Source organism: Tenrec ecaudatus, chromosome 10 (assembly GCF_050624435.1).
Source record: "Tenrec ecaudatus isolate mTenEca1 chromosome 10, mTenEca1.hap1, whole genome shotgun sequence".
NCBI classification, from domain to species: Eukaryota; Metazoa; Chordata; class Mammalia; order Afrosoricida; family Tenrecidae; genus Tenrec; species Tenrec ecaudatus.
The window spans coordinates 80,758,874-80,774,623 of record NC_134539.1 but is presented as its reverse complement, the minus strand read 5'-3'; the positions used below and the strand labels follow the sequence as shown (position 1 = coordinate 80,774,623).

At 52.5% G+C, this 15,750-nt stretch overlaps 1 protein-coding gene across 2 annotated transcripts in view; it reads left to right on the top strand.

Annotated features, from left to right (window-relative positions):
• The window catches only part of MVB12B (multivesicular body subunit 12B), a 174,692-nt gene that overhangs the window by 87,749 nt on the left and 71,193 nt on the right, over nucleotides 1-15,750 (top strand). For both annotated transcript variants that reach the window (XM_075560772.1, XM_075560771.1), the window contains one exon: nucleotides 3,328-3,422. In XM_075560772.1, the coding sequence (XP_075416887.1) occupies nucleotides 3,328-3,422 (95 nt within the window). The remainder of the gene's footprint in view (nucleotides 1-3,327; nucleotides 3,423-15,750) is intronic.

Here is a 15,750-nt window from a genome sequence, read left to right as displayed (position 1 = left end):
GAAGAGAGCTAAGCTAGAATCCTAGCAAACAGGACCCTTTAAAAGAGCAAAGGAGGGGGACCCCAGAAGGAACCTGCTGTGGAGGAAGAAGGGGAAATGCCGGCACCAAGGGAGAGAGGAGCGGGCCAGAGTGTGTTCAGCGGGGCTGGAAGTCCATGTCCTGGAGAGGAAGCAAGAAAGTCCAGAGGCTAGAAGTGCATCTTGAATGGAGCACCTGAGGGGCCGGGGCCAGCTGCCTGGATCTCTCTGCTACCCGTGTGCCCCAGTGCTGTCCCCATGCAGAAGGTCTGTATCTTTCCCACAGGGCCCGTCACTCGGACCGAAGGGCTAAGGCAGGTGCCATCGTATGCAGGTACATGATTCTCTCGGTCATGCCTTGCTCCTGCTGGGCCTGCCCACTCCAGCAGCTCAGCTTTGCTTCCTTGATCTTTGGCAGGCAGGACAAATCCCTCAGGACAGAGTTCCAACTGGTGTTCCAACGCCCACTTCCCGCCTGCACCCACACACTGTCTGGCCTTCTAGGCTCTGGCCATGCTGGTCTCCTTGGGTCTTCCCACTGGCCAGGCGCCCTGCTGCCTTGCCGACTTCCCTGGGAGCCTCTGAGGTGTCTCCCTCCTCCCTGCTGACCTTGCTGCCTCGTGTCTGTGCTCAGCCGCCTCCTTGGTGTCACCTCTTCAAGACAGTCTTCCAGTGCGCCCTCCCACTCATAGCTCTCAGCCCTCCGGCCTGCAAGATGGGCCTACGTCGGTAAACAAGGGTTTGTGTAAGCCGGTGGCCATCTTCCTGCCTGTCCCTCACTAGAGGGTGAACTCTGAGGCAGGGTCCCTGCAGGGTCTTCGCAGATGTGGGCCTGGAGCTGGTCTATTTGATCACCAAGTGGTGGGGCCGGGCCCCATGCACCCCTTGTGTTCCTGGCTGCCACCTTTGCCACCCCTCCAGCTCTGCCCATCTGCTGAAGATCTGTGATTGCCCGCCGCCCCGGTGAGCCTCCCTGCAGGCCTCCAGACCCCACAGTGACTGCCGCCCACCCAGATTGCCCTTAGTTTGTTGGATATACCTTTTCTTTGGGCTTTTTAAAGGCTTAGGAATCTAAAGAGGTTGTCATCTGAAGCTCAACTGTTGCCCTGTCACCTAGAAAAGCCCCCATCAGTCTAGTGAATGCAATATCATCCCTGCCCTGGGCCCAGCTCATGGACCAGCCGCCTGTGTGCCCACACTGGCCCCAATGCTCAGCAGACCCCACACTCACAGGGCCCGGTGCTGATCTCAATGCCTTGCCATTCTTACTTGTTAAACAAGGGCCCCTCGTTTTCATTTTACACTGGGCCCCCCAAATGGTGTAGCCGGCCCTGCACCTAGCTCCCAAGGGTGCTGTGAGAGAAAGCGTGTGCCTGCCCGGAGCCTGGTGGGGGGAGTGCCCATTGCATGGTCACTGACCGTCACTGTAGTTCTGCTCGAGCCCAACCACAGGCAGTAATCCATTCTTCTGTCTGCCCAGCTTTCCTGACTTAAGTGCTGTGATCAGGACCATCGATTAGTCAGCTGCTTCACCCTCTTGTGCAGCTGCGGCCTCTCCTCCGCTGGGTTCCAAGTGCAGCTCCCAGGGGACCACTGTGAGGCTGTACAGTACACAAGTCCCCAGGTGACTCTCTGTCATCATCTGTGGAGCAGAGTTTGGGAGCCTCCATCCTAGGCTCAGCTCCACCTTCTTGGGATGGCATGCAGCGGCCTTTCCCGCCTGCCTCTGTGTGTGCCCCAACCCCACAGCAAGCGGTGCTCTCCCTGACTACCTGGTGAGCGCCTCTGACCTGCGTTCTCTCTTTACCAGTGCCCTCCTCTGAGAAAGTGTCACCAGACCCCCCACCCTCTTCCACAGATCATGCTGCTCCATCCCCCCACCCCTGCCCTGCCCAGTGTTTCCTTCCTTCCCAGCACATGGCCTGCCCCGCTGGGGTCTGCTCCTGACCTGCATCCCCCGGGAGCTCTGTGAGGACACTCACCTCTGTTCTTGTAGTCAGCAGCGGTTATGAACAAGTGTGGCTACGCCACCCATTGGACACCCCAGCCTGAGCTCAGCACGTGGTCAGTGCTCAGGGAAGCCCACTAATCGGGTCAGCCCACAGGCCTTGGCCATTAAAGCTCACACGGCCTACCAGTAAACCAAAGGCCTTTCCAGCCCAGTGCTTGTCTTGTCCCTGCAACTAAGGTGACCAGATGCCCTGCTTTGGGCGGGATAGTCCCGATTTTTAACAATTTTTCTCACGTCCCGCGGCATTTTTAAAAAGTCCCGATTTTTGGAAAGAATGCCCGACAAGCCAGGTATACGGTTTTCGGCTGCCATGTGGTTCTTTCGCCAGGCTGTGAGTTTTATCAATGGTGTCCCGCTGGTGTCCCGCTTTACCAAGGTTAAAATCTGGCCGCGGCTTCCAGCTCTGTCTGGCCCCAGAGCCTTTCCTCCCAGGAGACCAGACACATTGGAATCATTCCAGAAGTTCTGTGTTTATCGGATGGAAAAGAACATTTGTAAATGAGAGCTTTCTGCGTGTGTGATGCGTCTTCCCCCCCTGCCTTTGGAGACAGCCAGGAGGTGACCAAAGCCTAGGCCACTGTGCTATTTCAAAGCAGCTCCTGGTTAAAACAGTGAGGGGCGGGCTTCGCTCCTCCAGACCTGTGAGGTTTTACATACTTTTCCTACTAGCTTAATCTTACTCTCAGCTGCTGATGACCGCACCAATGGATGATCTCCTTCTGATTAAACACCCCCTGGTGCTGGGTTTTCATCGTGAGTCTTCTGGCCCACGTCTGTGCCCTAGAAGGTATCAGTGGATCCAGGAAGGTACTTTGCTGAGCACCTACTATGTGCTTCAGGCTGAGGGCGAACAAGCTTCCTGATTGGCAGAGGCTGTCCCTTGCCTGGACTCCCATGGCATGGAGACCATGGGTGGGTAATGAAACCAAGACGACAGAGGCCTGTGGCTCTCATGGGTGTGTTCTGTCCAGTGGGCAGAGAAGTGCATTAAACTACCCCCCTCCCCCCACACACACATACACCTTCCTGGAGCGCCTTGGATACGCCGTGAGACCTGAGGAAGCCTTTCTTCCTCCTGGATGTCCTTCCCAGAATGCAGCACGGTGGCTGCTACAGGGCAGAGCCCCCTGGGAGGAGAAGGGCTGGCGAAGTTGATGCTGGAGAAGGTGGCGGTGCACCAGGAGCACCCACTCTTCCTGCTGTCTGCAGCCGTGTGGCTTCCGGCACCGGGTGCCTTCTCAGGAGGGGAATGCCCCACGCACCCGCTAACCTGCCATTCTCCTCTGTCTCTCTCTCAGGCACATCTCCCTAACGCTCCCTGCTACCTTCCGAGGCAGGAACAGCACTCGGACCGACTATGAGTACCAGCACTCCAATCTGTATGCTATATCAGGTATGTGCGAGCCACTGGGTCCTGCCCCTACCCCGATGCTCCCTGGCTCCTCCTGGCATCTGCCTCGCTTTGCTCTGCTCCCCATGCAAAAGACCGGAGCTTCCCAGGGCCAGCCTTCCCTGTCCTTCTTGTCACCATGGCACTTAGAGATGGGCTAGACACTCGGCATGCTTTAGAACAAATGATGAAAACCAGCGTGGAGATTTCACACACTTGAAGGGCGGTTTCCAGAGAGTAGTCGCCAACCTGCCAGGTTCTGAGGCGGCTTCTCTCCGGGGAACCAGCGCAGCGGAGCGCAGAGTGGAGCGCAGCTCTGCTGCCCTCCAGGACCCAGCTCTGTCCCGTCCTCTCATTTCTCAAAGCCAGGTTTGTGGTGAGAGGGTTTGTTGACTGGCTCCCTGGCTCATGGACTCAGCATGTAAGTCTGTGATTTCTGAGCTTGGCCTTGAAATTGATCGTGTTACCTTGGCAGGGACTTCATCAGTCCTGGTATTCCTCTTCACCTTCACCTGGGGAAGGGAAAACTCCCCTGCCTTGTTACAGACTGGAGATTCATTATGTGCTTGGCGGTGCAGGGGACTGGCTACGAGCTGAGGAAGCCCACAAACTCACCTCCGGTTACACCAGGCCGCCGGTCAGGGGTGCTTGCGTGTGAGGGGGGAAGTGGCAAATCAGTGCCATTTACGCGTGCACGTCCTTAATGGTGAGTGGCACTTTGAACACGGGAACATGGCAGTCATTCATGTACCATAATGAATCAGTTATTTAAAAGGTAATCTTTTTTTCTTCTTCTTCCTCTTCTTCTACAAATTGCAACTTCGGGTTACTAAATGGATGAAATAGAACAATGGCATAATTTATGTCAGTATTCGTTTTACTTGTTATGATCACTCCCTAATAGGTTTGGAAGTAGAAGCAAAAACCAGTTCCTTCATTTCTGGGCAGCACTCGCTCCTGCTGTGGGAGCAAGCAGCTCTTCAACCCTGGGCCCTGGCCGCACGCCAGGAGCCCGGCCCTTAAAGGGTCGAAGGGACGTGTTTGTCCCAGGAAAGCCTTTTGGGGAGAATTTCTTTTGTGCTGTGGCTATTTCAGTCGCGCGACAGGGAGCGGAAGAAATATGGCCAGATGACGTATTGTGTAGAAACATTGACTATTTCCCCAGGCGCTTAGGGGCAGAGTGCTACAAAGCGGGCCTAGGCAACCCCAGGGGGCCGCCCTGCTCAGAGGGCACAGAAGGAAAGCACGTGCGAACACGTGACTTCTTTCTCCAGTCTGCAAATCTTTCCCAGCCACGCCGCAGTCTGTTTGCCAATGGCTTTCCAGGCTGTGGAAGTCTCCCTGCAGAGAAAGGCCGGCCCAGTGCAGCCACTGCGGGTTTGGCAAGAAGGTTCCTGTCTACCTCTGGACTGCCGTACCCTCAGCCCATGGCTGTGATGAGGTGTTGTCTGCGTTCATTTCAGCTGTGCATGTAGCGGAGGAACAGCCTCAGGACCCAGGGGAAGCCATCCAGGAACTTCCTGTTACATGTATGTAAGTGGCAGCCAATTGGATTTCCTCTTCCAAGCGGAGATTGTTGAGGCAGCAGCCCACTGGCAGCAGGGAGCTCGGGCCAACTCTGCTGGGCAGGCCCCACCTTGCTCTGCCAGGGCTCAGGCTGCTCAACTGTGGGGCTGCCAGACAGAGCCTGTGGGACCCGCTGGCTCCACCAGGCCTGCAAGCCCAGCACTGGGCAGCTGGGAAGGTTGCCTTCCTGCCTGCCTGTCCACCCACCCACCAGCAGCCTGCCTGTGAGTCATTCTGGTTAGAAGGGAGCAGAGACCCTGCCCACCTCGCTCTGGGATCTCAGTTCGGTATTACGAAGTTTGAGTTTGCAGAGGTTCGTTCCAAAAGCAGTTAAGGCCAAGTATGCCCCAGCCCCAAGCCCTTGCCCAGTACTTGGTACTGTGAGAGTTGGCATTCAGCAGGTAATGAAATGAATCACAGACTCGCTCCCTCTGGCTCTGACAGGTGCTCCCTGCAGACTCCAGGGGCTAAGCCTTTGGTACAAGCATCTGGCATGCCTGTGTCATGCTGAAGACATTTGATAACCGCTCCCTTAGCTCACAGTCCCTTCCCAAGATAAGTGCATTATCAGAACAATGTAATCAGATTTGAAAAAAAATCCGGCCTTTAGTTTGCATGCACACCCACTCCGCAATGACTCCCTCCTTGTTGGGCATTCTGTACTCCTGACCATAGCGAACACCCCACTCTCGGACTGTTTGTGCATTTGTCCCGTGGATGTCTGGCAGTAGCCAGCGCCGGAGTGTCAGGCTGGGATGGTTAAGGTTTAGTGGGAGCACCATAAGAGAGGTGGTGACAGGAAGGGAAATTGTTACTGCCACCTGAGGGCTGGGCCAGCAGGTCGTGGAGCACAGAGAGCCGAGGGGAGGGGCTGGAGCGCAAGAGGGGGAGGAGGGACAAGAGGAGGAAGGTGGGACACACAAGCATGTAGGGCAGCTGCACATCTGATGTGGGACATGAGTATTCATCGACGCAACAGCATAGGCCCTGCAGAGGGACGTACCTGGCCTCCCCTTTCTGTACAGAGCGCTGCTCAGGCATCGCAGGTAGGACCCTTGCCCAGCTTCCACGCCCACAAGTGTGCAGAGCAGGAGATCCCACGGCTTGGAAACCTTGCATCCCAGCCTCCCAGTGTTATCTTCACCAGACTGAGCAGCCAGAGCTGGCCCGTGAACTTCAAGCACCATTTTGGTTAGACCCAAAACAAACAAACAAGTCACCTCACTGCCAACAAATCTATTCCAACTCACAGTGACCCCATAAGACAGGGTAGAACTGCTCCTCTGAGTTTCCGAGACTCTGAACTCTTTACAGAAACAGGAGTAGAAAGCCTCATCTTGCTCCCACAGGGCAGCTGGTGGTATAGAACTTCTGACCTTCCGTTTAGCAGCCTAATGCATAACCACTACATCACCAGGGCTCCTTTGGTTAGGCCTGGGCTACCATAATATTTGTATAATGTCACTTTTACCTTGTGACCTGGTCTCTGAAACCTTGACACATCCCTGTAGCCTGCAACAACGTCCAGTCCACCCACTGCCTGTGTTTATATGGCTCAGGAGCTAGAAAAGGCCCCTCGATTTTTAAATGCTTGGAAAAAATCAGAGGTATAATATTTATTGGCACATAAAAATTATGTGAATTTCAAATTTCAGTACCGATAACAACGCTTTATTAGAACACAGCTATGGTCCTTCCTCTGCAGACTGTCTATAACTGTTTCCACATCAGCATGGCAGAGTTGAGCAACTTCCACGAAGACCTCCACTACCGTCCAGCTATTCCAAAGTCACTGTGACCCCTCAGAGGGCTTCTGAGGCTGTACCTCTTTATGGGAGCGAATAGCCTCGTCTTCCTCCCACAGAGTGGCCGATGGGCTCGAACTGCTGGCCGTGCTGTCAGCAATCCAGTGCTCCCCAGACAGCATCCCCAGGAAAAAGATGAACTATGTAGCCCCTTTGTGGGGAAGCTTGCTGACCCCTGGGCTGTGCCCTAAGCATGTTAGAACCACCATATTTCCGGTCCTTGCTCTTCTCCCAGCTGTGGCTCTCCTGGAAATGAGCATCAGCGTGTTGCTTCTCAGCATGTGCCTTTGGCCCCTGGAGCACGCGTTCACCCTCTAACCTTCTTGAAGGGCTGTCTCCGGGGCATCTCTAAATTCAGCCACCCACCCTCCTACCCCTCACCAGACTTTTAATGGCCAGCAGTGTTCTTTCTAAGAGAACCTTCTCTTTCCAGAGATCCAGATTGTGACCTTTTCCCTTATAGTTAGTTACCTTATAACTACAGAAAAAGTTTCTTGTATGACTTTTTATTTATTCTCTAATTATTCAGAAAAGACTTAAGGTAACTTCAGAAATGTGTTAACAAATTGAAAGTGTAAACAGGGATATAAACGGTGAAGGGAACAATAGGACACCAAAGTAGGGAGCGGCTGTGGGCGGGGTTTTGCAAGAAGAGGGTGCGGCTTTGGAGTCAGAGGGCGACCTGAGCCCTGGTGGCGCTGTGGGTTAGGCATTGGGCTTTTCACCACAAGGCCAGTGGCTCAACCTATCAGCTGTTCCAGCCAGAGCCCTGGAGCTAGAGGAGCCACATGGAAAGCACTGGAATGCTTCCACCACCACTGGATCCACAAGACTTTCCACCCACTGGCGGACGATCTTCCTGCTTTCAGTGTCTTTGCTTGAATTGAAGAGGAATTTATAGACTGGTATCAGACATATGGGGTAATATCGGGCTTAAGGACTTGATCTAGACTGGGCTGGGATGTTTTCTTAATATACAATTGCTCTTTGATATGACGCTCTCTCTTACACACACATGAGTGTCTCTGGATTTGTTTCTCTAGGCCACCGGACAAACCCAGAAGAAGAGGCTCAGTCACAATGAGCTCCATGTGGCAATTTCCTTACCTTGAAGTGTTTCTTGTCAGCGTTAGGGCAGGTTTCACTTAACGAGCAGGTGATTATAGATAGAGGACTCCACGCTGGGCTGTTCCTCCTGTTGTTGATGATTTAAATTCCCTAGTGCAGAATGTTAACCAGAGAGCTGCCCCTTTCCTCTCTCTTGAAGAAGCACTCTCATGTAGGGACATGAGGCAAACTCATGCTGAGAGAGGCATCGATAGAACCAAGACTCTCCACGCACCCTGACTCAGGGGGAAGCACAGTGCTGGAGGCCACACCAGGTAGGGCGAGGCTCTGCCTTTGTATGGAGTCGGGTTGCCGACTGATAGCTTCGCCCATCCATCAGCCAGTCTCTCGGCCACATGGTCGATTTTGAGAAGGCTAGAGGGCACGGGAGACCTTACCTGGAACTGTCCTTGGGCCGACTGGGAGTGTATACACCAGGCCGTTAGTTTCAGTTTGGGCTTTTGGCAAGGCTGGGGCTGTCGTTTTCAGTGTGGGTTGTTCTCAGTTTGCTGTCCCATTGTTGGAATGGCTCTCCCACGACCCTCCACAGGGCCCTCCCAGAAACGAGTCCCCTGAACATGTCTAACACCAAGCCGGGCTGAGCACAGCAGGACCATGCCCATCATCTTAGAAGAGGGGGTTCTGGGTAGAAAAGGGGGTTCTGGTTCTAACACAGAGCCACATGTGGGCCTGCGACTGTGACACCAGACTGGGAAAGCACAGCGCAATTTAAAATAATTAATGATTTTGGACTATCAGCTTTCGCCATGCAGTTTTAATCTAGTCCTCATTGAAGTTGGAAGATGGACATTTAATTATCAGTGTTACGAATTTCATGATTTATATATTTCATCCAACCGGATAAAATTTCTGCCACTAGCTCTTCATCTTATTATGGGTGGAAAAATCTTTACGTAGGCCACAATGCGAGCATTTCAAAACTCGTCCGAAGCATACCAAACACCTGCAAACCTATTTTCCTCTCATCTGTAGCTATTACGTTGTTTTCTACCTTTAAATTGGAACGAGAGAGAGAGAAACTCACCTGGGCAATAAGGAATAGTCAATGGTGTTCTATTTTTCATGGTGACAAAGCTTTGCAAGCCTGGACTTGAAGGCCGAGAGACTCACACCTGAGCCGGGGGCATGGCTGGCAACGGTGTTTGGGCCAGCAGTGTTCCCTGGGCAGTCGTGGGCTGCAGACTCAGCTCTCCATCCTGTGTGCCTGGGAGCCTGGGTTTGCCCTTCTGCTCCACATCTGGTGGCGGGGGTGGTGGTGGGGGGTCTCCTAGTGGAACCTCCAGCAGCATGAGTCCACTTCTGCATCTGCAGGTTGCCCGTGGCCTTCATCTTTCCTGCCCCTGCTCTTGTGGGTGGATGTGGCCTTGTACCTCAGAGCCCTGCTCCCCTAGCCCCTCTGCTGGGGTTTCCCCTGGACCGCCTCAGACAGACTGGAGAAGGTGGTGGGTGAGCGTATGGGAGGGAACCGAGGATCTGGCAGGCAGTTTGGTGTCGCCACCGGTAATAGCAGGCAGGGGGATTTCCTGAATGAAGTGGAAAAAAGACTCCCCCCCCCCCGCATCATAATGGTACTCCAGGAGGAAATAAGTCACTTTAAAGGCATATAAATTTTTATCTTCACGTGTAAACAGCCATTGCTTTCCTCGTCTCTCCATCTATTCTTGCCCTGACTGACAACAAAATATAGCATGAAGAAAAATATAATAAGAAAGAGAAGAAATGAATGGAAGTGGACAGGGAATTGATCGCATGGTGTATTTGTATATCCTGATGTAAAAGGTGCAGTTGACAGGTGGCCAGGTTTGCTCTGTACACAACCATGTGTGTGCTGTCAGGCGCACGCACGCTGCCTTGTTTCGATTGATGAATTGCCTGCTTTCTTGATTAAACCTTCCGTCACTTAAGAAACAAAAAGCCTGTGTTTAGATGGCAGAGTGGGACATGTCAAAAAAATCTGTCTCCTTTACCTTTGTGCAGATGTTGGGCACAGACTGTGGCATGTATTATTGAAATGAATGTGGCATTTACTGTGCATTTATTCCTTTCCTGGGAGAAAGGCCTGTAAATTATATGCTAATAATAAGCTTTAACCCTTTCGAAATGCAAAAGATTTAAGAGTACAAATATTCATGTAGGCCTGCCTAATTGGATGTGCTTGTATACACCCACGGTGGTGGCTGTGTCACTGAAGCTAATGAACAGCGTGTGCAGGCAAGCACACGGTGGCACCTGGGGAGCCCGCGCCTCCCCAGGGTGAGGGTCCTGCCGTGTGAGTTCTACCACTAAGGTTTCTCTGTCTCTCTCTCTGCCTCTCTCCCACCCCCCGCCTGGATGCCCTTTCTGTGAACCGAGCCCAAAGTCATGTCCAGGCCCACCTGGAAGCTAACCGTACAGGGTGGCCTTTCCTGACTGATCCTGCATCACTGCTCATGGGGCTGCGCCCACGCACCCTGCAGCTGCCTGGCTGGCTCGTTGAGCTTGGGTCTCACAGGCTTGATGCCTAGCCTTTACTTGGCTCTCCTTTTTTGAACCAACTTTTCTCTCCCCAAACCAGACGTTCAGGTGGCCAGAGCACACCCGGCCCGGCCCATTGCCGACCGTTCACTGGGACCTCGCCTTGGCAGGTGCTGAGCAGGTCCATGGGCACCTCACTCCTACACTTCTGCTGCTCTTCGTCGTCACTCATGCCCCACCAGCCGAGTGCCACTTCTGACAGACACCGAGGGCCGCCGTGTGCCTGGCTGCACAGTGGGGCTCCGATGCGTGTGTTCAGAATCCTGGCTCCGACACTTGTCACTGCGCTCCTCAGCAAACAGCCCCAGAGGTTGTGCATTGCCCCACACCTGGAGAGATGCCCAGAAAGATGTGCAAAGGCCAGCCCTGGATGCTAACCCACAACTGGGCTTCATCACTACTGGACGCTCCTGCTAGCTCAGCAGGCGACATCAGGGCATGCTGTGAACTGGGCAGGCGCCCCCCAGGCAATGAGGTGGGGTTGGATGTGCAGCGATGGGATCAAAGTAGGAAGGGGCCCCAAGGCGTGTTGACAAAGATGCACTGTGACCCCTGGCCCAGTGTGGCCCTCTGATCTTGGCTCTGTGCTCCTAGACTGCGTGATGATCAATAAGATTACATCTCTGAGTGTGCAGAGAAAGTTTCCCCTTCCACTCAGGGGCATGTGCAATCGAAGGCTCTGTGGCAGGCGTGGCTTTGAGTGGCGCCCCTGGCAATGCCAAATGCTCAGTCAGGCATCATCACTTAGAAACGAGGCTGGTTTCTTTCCCTGGCAACCAACCCGCAGCAAGGGGACAGAGCTGCAGCCGCGGCAGGAATGCGAGGTGCCCTGGGCAGAGCAAGCTGGCAACTTCTCTGAAGCCTTCCAGTGTGCGTTTTGTTTTTCTGGACTCGAGGAAAGTGTTAAGAGGGGGCTTTGTGCTGCAGGCCCTGTGCTCTCTGGGTAGGAAGAAATTAAGACATTTTCCAGTTTCATCGTCATGGAAATTAAAATATATATTATTAGGTAACAGCTACTTAGGCGCTCGTAAGAAGAGTGGCCAGCCCCCTTCCCTCTGGACTTTCATTCTCTATTTGGTTGCTAAGTAGGTTCGAATAGAGGCAGCACTGCTTAATGGGCCACATCTCCTTCTGAAATCTCCAGGTAAGTCAGCAAGGGCAATGGAAAGAACTAGACAGAAGCCAGGAACGCTCTTCCCCCACTAGCCAAGTGCTAGCAGATAGCGCTGGGCCTTTCTGGATCTGCAGTCCCTGCCTCTCAATCGTCTCAATTACTATCGCTTTAAAATAGCATGGCCCTGCTAGCATGTATGGGAAGCTTCCCTCTGTCAAGCACTGTCTGACTCACCTCTCTGGGCACGGGCTCTTGTGTGACGCAGCTTGGGATATAGGAGATTCTGTCAGAAAATGGGCGGTTATTGCCCCAGGACTTCACAGCCACACCATCCGAACACGGTTCCTAACTTGGAAGTTGCTGAGCACACGACCATGTAGAGCAGGGGTCCTCAAATTTTTTCAACAGGGGGCCAGTTCACTGTCCCTCAGACCCGTTAGAGGGCCGGATTATAGTTTAAAAAAAAACAAAAACTATGAACAAATTCCTATGCACACTGCGCATATCTTATTTTGAAGTAAAAAAACCAAACAGGGCAAAAACACCCGGCGGGCTGGATAAATGTCCTCGGCGGGATGCATGTGGCCCACTGGCCGTAGTTTGAGGACGCCTGAAAGAAAGAAAGAAAAAAATCTCTAGAGCCTTTTTTGCCCTCCTGGTGTCTGGAGGAGCAATCCCCCCACTCTACATCATCGTTCCCCTTACCAGGATGCAGCTCCATGTAGACCAGCACCCTGGGCCTTTCTGCAGACCTGGCCAGAGAGGTGCTGCCCACCAAGGGACCCGCTCCATGCCAGCTCTTCGTCCACTCACCCCGCACAAGGTCAAGAGGCTGGTTGGCCAAACTCTCCTGCCTATGAGCAGTTTGTATGGAATTAGCCAGTCTCTCTGCCTCTCGCTCTCCTGCAATTAAGGCAGCTTCTTTCATTTACACACATGCAGGAAGTTGAAGTTGGTTTTGCCTTCATTAAAATGGATTTTAATAAAACCTAACTTTCCTTGAGCAATTATTGGGTCCAAGACTCTGTAATAAGCACTTTCATTGATCACCACAAATCCTCACCAAGGATGCCGTCCAGCCTCTCTTTACAGTATGTTCTCTTACTGCTCTTGTCCCTGTTTTACAGGTGAGGAAACTGAGGGTTGGGGCAATCACGGCTTACCTAACGTTGCATTGCTAGTAAGAGACAGAACTGAGATGGGAACCCAGGTCACTGAGCCCAGCCCCTGAGTGCTAGCCCCCTGTACTGAGATGTTTCTCAAGCTCAGGTTGTGCGTGTCCATTTCTCTCCCCTCATCAAGCCCAGCATTGAAAAGGGCCCACCCCATCTCTGGCCCGTAGGGTGGCATACATCCCTGGGAGTGTATCGTGGCAAGCCTAAATCACATATGAGCTTCCTTAATCGCTGAACAGCTCTGGTACCTTGTCAGAGTGAGGCCTTTGCCACTCGACTGACGGCAATCGCCAAGCCCCAAGGGCCGCTTCATGTTGATGGGACTCCCATAGGCTCTCTAATGTGAAGCACAGCCTTCGTTTAAATCGTAGCTTCCTCACTGATTATTAATAGCTCTGTGCCTCCATTTCCTTGTCTGTAAAATGGGATTGTCAGAAAATTGAGGTAATGGTTACAACCAAGTCTGATATATGGGGGAAAACTTTACTGCCATTGAGTCAATCAATTCCACTCATATCAACCCGATATTGGGTTTCCAAAGATATAACTCTCTAAGGGAGCAGACAGCCTCATCTTTCTTCCTTGGAGCAGCTGGTAAATTTGAACCTCTGACCTTATGGTTACCAGTTCAACACTTACCCAACAGCAGTCCCAGTGCTCCTTACACTATAGATAGTTTCCCACCCATGAAAGGGAATATGGCAGGTACCCTGTCATCAGGGGGTGGCTACCACTGATCTTGCTGTTGGAGATCTTTGTCCAGATGTCAGGGGCCTTGGTGCCATTGCCACGGCCTTCTCTCAGCCCTGCAGTGACTGTGGCCAGCGTAGGCCCACAATTCATTTTTGGGGACTGAACCTGTGATGTTCCTCTCGCCTGCCTGAGCTCTCCCCATAACCTACTGACTGGCAGGCGTCCCTTGAAATTTGGAGTCATCTTGCTGCAATCCTGCCGCTCCTGCTTTCAAGCTGCTCTTGCTAGGTTGGACCTCTGAGGAGGCCAGCCCCTGGTGAAACCAAGCCCAAGGTTATGAGCCATCCCAGACCCTGCCCCTTCCTTGCCGGCTATGACCCATCAGGCTCCCAGCCTTAGCTTGCACTGCCCAGCCCGAGCCTCGCTGAGTGACGGCAATACCAATTAAAGATCCGATCCCAGGTCAGCGTCCTTCACACTCATGGCTTCATCTGTAAAGATTTGGGCATTGGAAGAACTTGGGGAGAAGTCAGACAGACATACAACATTTGGTGATTAGGTCCGAAACTCTCCTTTTGTCCCCCACATAATGCGCACCACCTCCCTTTGTGTCAGAACAAATACATCTAACTGTTACCATCAGGACAAAAGAAATCCTGATCCATTGCAGAACAATGAAGCCACCTTTCCTGTGGACAGAATACCGGAATCCATCTATTGTCCCACATTTGTTTGGGGTCTGAATACTGAGCACTTTCTTCGCACTCTTGTATTAATGACCAATGACAGGTCTAAACCGGTTATGTTTAAAAAAACAAAACAAAAAAAACCCTGAAGGGCTGCAGCCTGGAGTTTGGTTGGAATGTATTTATCACAAATCCCAGAGAACGAAGCTCCGTGTCCCCCAGATTTGTCTGACAACTGTCTCTGAGACAGTGAGTGATGCCGAACGCGCGTCCAAGGTTGAGATCCTTTGTTCGAGAGTGGTTTCTCACGCCTGGCTTGTTTTATAGCACCGACGATCTCATGATCCACTGGCAAGGCAGCATCCATAATTTTGAATGAGAGTGTAAAGCTTGCCTCGTCTGCCCGAAGCATCGCTCCCGGTGACATACTTGGAAGTACTTAATCGCTCGCTACCTAGAGGCAATCAGTGCACCCATCTTATGTCCCCGTTGCCTTGCATGTTTACCTTAAATACGTCCCATGCAAAGGAAGCGCCAGTCTCACTCCTATCAGAAGCTTCTATGGCTCATGCCTTGCACAGCCCTGGCTTGCCATTAGCCTGGCAAAGGTGAACGGTGCCTTTTGTAGGCCCAAGATGGGCAACTGCTCTGCCCAGTAAGTCCCTTGGCTATTGAGCTTCATATAAAACTGCCTGTCCGATGGGTTTCCCAGTTCTAAGAAAGCAGATTATTCTTGGACTACGGTGTCTTTCTCTCCGCTGGCATTCTGGGCCCATCCTGTGAGGGTGCAGGGGTAGTGCCTAATGCCCAGTCACAGGCTTGGCACACAGAAAGGCAGGCAAGGATCCAGGCTGGTGGGTTGATTCTTGAGAGGGATTTGGTTTGGGAGTCACCAACCCTCTCTTTGGTATCGGCCATTTCTAGGTGCATGAATTTTGATAACTTATATAATCAATCTCTCTCCTCTCTCTCTCTCTCTCCCCCCCCACCCGCCTCCCTCCCTATCTGTAAAGTAGGGTTAATTATGTTGTTTCAAGGACCAGCCATATGTATGTGGAATGCCTGGTGCCCAGAGATGGCCCCGGAAATGGTGCCTGCTGGGACTCATAATTCCAGCAAGAGGCCTGTCAAGAAGCTGGGGTGCTGTTCCCCTTACAATATGAGCCACCCCACCAGACCCCTCCCAGCTAAAGATGCAGACAGGACAAGTGAAGGGGCAACAGCCAGAGGTATACGAACTCATACCTGGAGGGCCTTTAGGTGTGATGTGAAGGTGAGCCCTCCCCTTCCTAATCCGGATGCCAGGAATTGCTTGAGATGGTAGTTCACGAATGGACAACGCCATTCTACAGGGAACCCGTCACCAATAAATCAACCTTAGATGTTCTCTCCCTTTTTACCAAATCCACTCTGGTTTCAGAAAGGGCCCTAAGCCCTCTGAGCAGGTCACTGTCTGCATTGTCCTCTGTCACCTTTCCTTTGGCTTGCCACTCTTCCTTTTGTAATTCTTCTTCCTACTCCTTCACACACATGTACACTCACACACACACACACACACACACACACACACCCATCCCACCAGCCCCAGAACCCTGAAGTAAAAAGGTAAAAAGGGGGTTGCAGGTGGGGTTGTACCAGAATCCTTATGTA